General features: G+C 44.2%; 1 protein-coding gene across 1 annotated transcript; it reads left to right on the forward strand.

The window, feature by feature from the left end:
- Positions 1 to 278: 278 nt before the first annotated feature.
- On the forward strand, positions 279 to 5,524 carry LOC143355871 (cilia- and flagella-associated protein 43). The gene is made up of 6 exons (XM_076791040.1): positions 279 to 321; positions 629 to 1,441; positions 2,086 to 2,369; positions 3,170 to 3,595; positions 3,803 to 4,667; positions 4,995 to 5,524. The coding sequence occupies exons 1-6, from the start codon at positions 279 to 281 to the stop codon at positions 5,522 to 5,524; spliced, it is 2,961 nt and encodes a 986-aa protein (XP_076647155.1).
- Positions 5,525 to 5,760: the final 236 nt, after the last annotated feature.

Here is a 5,760-nt window from a genome sequence, read left to right on the forward strand (position 1 = left end):
AATTATGTAGTACATTTGTAAAAGTGTTGGGAATGTTACTTACACTCTACACAGTTTTTCTCGATTAGAGGTGTTTTATTTTCAATGATTTTTTCAATGAAATTTTTCTTGGCGTATTCGTGGAATTTTTCTGATTAAAATAAGCCCAAACATGACATAGTTTGGATCAGATTTATTTGTTTAATCCACGATTTCGTAGAACCTCGATTATCCGAACTAGTGAATGGGACACACGAGTGTTGGGACGGTGCTAGATTAGATTTTTACTGATTTGTACAATGAATCTCTACAATGAACTGAGGAGGGTGCAATTTGAGGAAAGTTGAGACGTCAGTTCGGATAATGGAGGTTCTGCTAAATCGTGAATTAAACAAACGCACACCTTTCGAATTGTGTCGTGTTTGGGCTCGTTTTGATCGGAAAAATGTCCCGAATATTCTGGCAAAGGTTCCACCAAAAACAAAAATGTTCTTAACATAGAAGGCACATAGAAGCAAAATATTACTTTTTCCATTACACCGCTGAAATTCAACTTACAAGGGATTACGAGGAATGCAAAGCCAGCGTTAACAAAACATACGATTCACACTTCAGCTGCAATAAATCTCGTGCCTCCTTCTTCCTCCAGCGCAGGATAATCCATCCCCGAGTTCTGCACAGGGCCAGCCAGCCTTGCACCGTGTGGACTACACTCTCTACGACAAGAACCGTAAGAAGATCCATTCCGATTATACTAATTTGGGTGCGGAGGCCCTAGAAATGCTGTCAGGTTCGACGCACAAGTTCCCCGATTCAGAGGGGTTCGAGAACAAGACGTGGACCGAATGGAGGAAGGAAGTCCAGTTGCAAAAAGAAACGGCCCAGAGCGAGGAAGAAAGGGCACAGATTTTGCAGGACTTCGAGGTGCTGAAGGCCAAGGTGAAGGCTCTGCTGGACGCGAACGAGAGCTGTCCTGAAATCGAGAGACTTCCGGTGGCAGCGTTCGATCTCGACCGAACTGGACGGGATCATAAATTGCAAACCAGCCGCAATCAGTGCGAGGATCTTCGTCTAGAGCTTGAGCATAACATTCGTGAGATGAAGAGGGTGTCGAATTGGTTGAAGGAGACTTTCTGGGAGCCTCAGGAGGTGCTGGGCAAGGCTCTGACCGCCATCTTTGGTGAGAGAACGGTGGTGAATTATCCTTCGGTTGCTGAGGATCCGACGACCAAGGATCTGCTGCAGTATGCGCAGTTTTCGAAGGACAGTGTGCAGATGATCCTCGAAGAGGATACTTTTCGTCCTTGGCAGCTGTATACTGCTGAGGAGCTAGAAATGGAGATTAACAAGTGCATGACGCTGCATCAAGGGGAGCACATGAAGATGGATATGTGGCTGGAGGAAGAGGAAGAAGAGAAGGGGATCTCTGAGGAGGAGCTGGCTAGGCAGAGGGCTATGGATGGTGAGGATTTTTAAAAACATTGAAAACAAAATTTTGGAAAATGTTTGTCAATGACTAAGTAGTCCAGGATGTTTTATTTCATTCTCGAGTGGCATCGTTTATTTTGGATTTTGCAGAGCTGTAGCCAACGCCAAGATTAATTGAAAGGCATGTTATTGCGCTGTGACCTTCAGATGACCTTGATTCTAAAAGTTTGTCATTATAAAATGTAACCGCACGTTCGAAATAAGACCAGCATTGTCAAACTGATAAGTTTATTAACTAGATCCAGTGATGACAACGATACGGTTTTGTATTATTTTGTTTACGTTTGTTATTACTATTGTATTAGTATTGTTGTCATCATTGGATCTACTCATTAATCCTACGAGCTTGACAGCCTTAATCTTCTTAATTAATTTAAATTCATTTTCTGTATTAATCTCTAGGCTGATAGAACTAAACCTTTTGAATTGTATGTCATCTGAAGGTTATCTCAAGGTTACAGTGTAATAGGTCTTTGAACTCGTTTTAACGTTAGTTACAGTTTCCGTAGGACAGAATAATATTAAAGCATTAATCTCAAAGAATAATCTTTTGTATTGAAGGACTGTCGGAGCAGCGTTTATAATAATAAAAGATTATGTTGTTTGTTTATTGTGTAGGAACTATTGTGTACCGGTTCATAGAGCAGACGCCCAATTATTCTCAATTGGAGTCGTACGGATTCGATCACGTGATGTTGAACAATCGGTTTTTGTTGAACGATTGTGCGAAAATTCGGAGTTACTTTAATACAGCGTTTGAGCAGGTGTATGCTCTGAAGGAGAGGGAGATGAACGTGATCAGAGAAAGGATTGAGAGAATATGTTATATCAATTCTGAGCTGCAGACCATGTTCGGTGGAAGAGTGTCTTATATACCTGTCGATCCTACTTGGCACTGGCAGGTTAGTGTTTTGGACGTATGGTAAATTAACATGTAGACGGCGTAGTATAGAATTTATTAAATTGTGATAAGCGTGAGAATTTAAACACGTTGGGAATTAGAAATGCTGGGAACAGTGAATCGGGAATATTCACAATAGGAAGCAAGGAATATTGTGAACAAAACACAGTACATTCTAAAGATGCGGAATAGGGAATATTGAGGTCTAGAAATAATGAATATTGGTAACAGACAATAGTGTATATTACAGATAAGGAATAGAAAATATTGTGTATAAATAATGGCGAATACTGAATATTATGGAATAGGGACTATTGAATACTGAATATTAGGGAATATGGAATATTGAACACTATGGAATAGGGGATATTGAATATTGAATATTGAATACTAAGGAATACGGAATATTGAATATTGAATATTAAGAAATATTGAATATTGAATATTAAGGAATAGAGAATATGAATGTTGAGTATTAAGGAGTAGAGAATATTGAATACTGAATATTAAGGAATAGAGATTATTGAATATTGAATATTAAGGAATAGGAAATATTGAATATTAGGGAATAGAATATATTGAGAGTTGGTCAGCTATGATACCCTATAATTTGATTCTCCAGTGCCGTATCAATGATAAAAAAGTTAAGAAGACCATCATCATCGCACAGAATTGATACTTGAATCTATCGATTCGAAATACTTCATTTCGAAGACGCAGAGATCCGTTCAGCGATCGAACATCAGATACATTGTCTTCAGTTGGATCGTAGGTCCCGGCAATCTTCATTTCTCTGCGTAGGAGAGCCCAGAAGGCGTTGTCAAGGTGTTCGATCACGAGGTGAAGGCGAGACCGTACGTTTCACCGTCGCAACAAGAACTCCTAGACAAGCAGGCGGCCGAGGCCGAGCGGATCAGGCTGTTGTTGCTGGCCGATGATTTTCGCGAACGCGCCTTAATGACGATGATGGACGGCGTGCTGGAGGTTCGATGGGAGGACGTCATCAAGATAGACGTTCCCAAGCCCGCCTGCATGCTCGAGAAGACGCCGGAAGACTACAACGAGGACGACATACTCGCGGTGAAGAAGTACGAAAAAGATGTGCAGTTCTTGATGGAGGAACGGGAGAGGTACCACAGGATGCTGGAGGCGGAGTACACCAAGGTCATGGGACTCTTGCAGGACGGGATCGACAAATTCAATGGGAAACTCGACGAATTGTTTTACGTAAGTACCCTAAACACTTGTCTACATCGTGCGATCCCATAGACTGCTGACCTCCTGGCAAATTTCCATTCTTATCTTCGGTTTTATGCGAACCATTATTTTTACTTTACTCATAGTTTAGGTACTGTCTAGTCATTTGTCATTTATCAAAGAAAGTTAAATAGTTAATTTCGTATCTTGTTTATAACGGTATCTTTAACCCCACAGCTGAAGATGCAGATGGAGTCAGCCATAAACCAGATGCACCTGCGATACGTCCGTGGTTGCCTGCGAAACTATCATCGGATAGTGTCCTTGCGCGAGGAAGCGGACATCAAGCAGCAGATCTCCGAGAAACAGAAATACGAGACCATTCTGCGCAGCAACTCGGAAACCTTCGTGAACCTGCACCGAGAACTGAGGTCGCAGCACGAGATAATGGCGAACCGCGAGAAGACTCTATCGAAAAAGTTCAAGAACGAGTTTGCTTCGATTAACAAGTTCCACCTTGAACTGCTCGAACATCAATATAAGCGTCGTCCCAGAGTCAGTCTAAAACACCTAAGTTCCTCCGAGCTTGCAGACCTAGCGGCTCACGTGGCCAGCAAAGGTAGAGCCGTGTACCTTCCTACCGATTCTAAAGAGTACCTCAGGGCTCTGGATCATCTGGATATGCGGCCCAATGTCCTCCCGGTGACCTTGGAGTCATCTTATTGGGAGCAATTAGTTAAATTGAGGAGACTGAAGATAGAGTCGGAGTTGAAGATCAGGACGAAGGAGGCGGAGATTGCGGATACCGAGAAGGTGATGGAAGGGTTCAAGAAGAAGATCGAGAAGTGCATGGCCGATGTTGAACAAGCGAAGGAGAATCTTGGGGAGAATCGACGGCAGCGGACGACAGCTGAGTTAGATATCGAGATGCAGTTCGTGATGAAGATGGGACAAGTAGAGATCGAGTTAAGTGGAGACATCGATGATACTACGAACGTATTGTTGGTCACCAGGGACGAGATACTGGCGGTGAACACATTGATAGAGGAGGCTGGCAGGTGCAAGCTGGAGGCTCTGTCGAGACTGTTGGACTTCAAACGAGGTGAGTTTTGGGGTATTGATTTTTTACGGTTGGTAGCGGAGGGTTCCGGGCATGTTAGGGAACTGACGGCTTGATATGTGGTGGGTGCAAGGGCACTTTCACCGAACATCACGAACATCACGGCATATCATTAGATATCAGTAAACATCATTGAATATCACAGAACATCACTTGACATCACTGGACAAACATAAATATCATTGAACATCACCTGACATCGCTGAGTATCACTGGGCACTACTGTGCAGAACATCACTGGACATAACTGAATATCACTGAACACCCACCTCCAACATTCAACCCTATCGACCACATCCCCTATTCCAGGTATTCTCCTAAAAGAGTGGGTCCACGGTTGTCGGAGAAAGCAACTAAGCGACATGCAGGAGGACTTGCATTTCCTCGATGTCGTGACCGTGACAAAAGAGATGCAGCAATACCTGAAGCGAAAAGCCAGAGGTCTGCCGGACAACAAGACCCTGGCGAACATGAACGTGGACATCGACATGGCGAAGGCGCAGTGCGAGAAGATGATCGAGAACCACAGAACTCGGCTGGCCTCGATCCAGAAGGAAATCGCGATCACCAAAAGCAAGAACGAGGAACTCGATCAGCGGATCTTCGATCTGAACGTGTCGAGGTGCGACATGGAGTTGCGCCGCGATCGTATCGCCGAGGCGAGGCAACGCCAGCACACGAAGATCACGATCAGGTTGGTGATGAGGCGAGCCGATCTGATCAAGAAGCTCCAGGATAATTACGCGGAGCTGCTCGAGCTGCAGACCGAGCACGAGCTGCTCCGGCTCCGACGGTATCCCACCTTCCACTTCAAGTTCCTCGACGACAACGACAAGTAGAGATCCAACGCCGGACTCTCAGATCTCGCGCTCGGACTTGTTAACGATCCTCGGGCCACAGGTTTTTGCTATACAAGTGACGCGAGCTGTTCCCTCGGGATCTGGAGATTGATTAATGAAGTCTCAAGGATCGACCGGGGAGATACAATGTTGCAGATTGGGATCGCCCCGTTATGCCGCGCGGTAATTGCTGTCTTCAAGACTTTCATTTTTAGCTGCGGGTTTTCGCGTCGAAG

Source organism: Halictus rubicundus, chromosome 7 (genome assembly GCF_050948215.1).
Source record: "Halictus rubicundus isolate RS-2024b chromosome 7, iyHalRubi1_principal, whole genome shotgun sequence".
NCBI lineage: Eukaryota > Metazoa > Arthropoda > Insecta > Hymenoptera > Halictidae > Halictus > Halictus rubicundus.

Excerpts from the sequence above, each read along its gene's own strand:
- LOC143355871 (XM_076791040.1), top strand. The coding sequence starts at position 279 with ATGAATCTCTACAATGAACTGAGGAGGGTGCAATTTGAGGAAA. Across the intron at positions 322-628 it reads GAGGGTGCAATTTGAGGAAA|CGCAGGATAATCCATCCCCG; the intron begins GTTGAGACGTCA and ends TTCTTCCTCCAG. Across the intron at positions 4,668-4,994 it reads ACTGTTGGACTTCAAACGAG|GTATTCTCCTAAAAGAGTGG; the intron begins GTGAGTTTTGGG and ends CCCCTATTCCAG.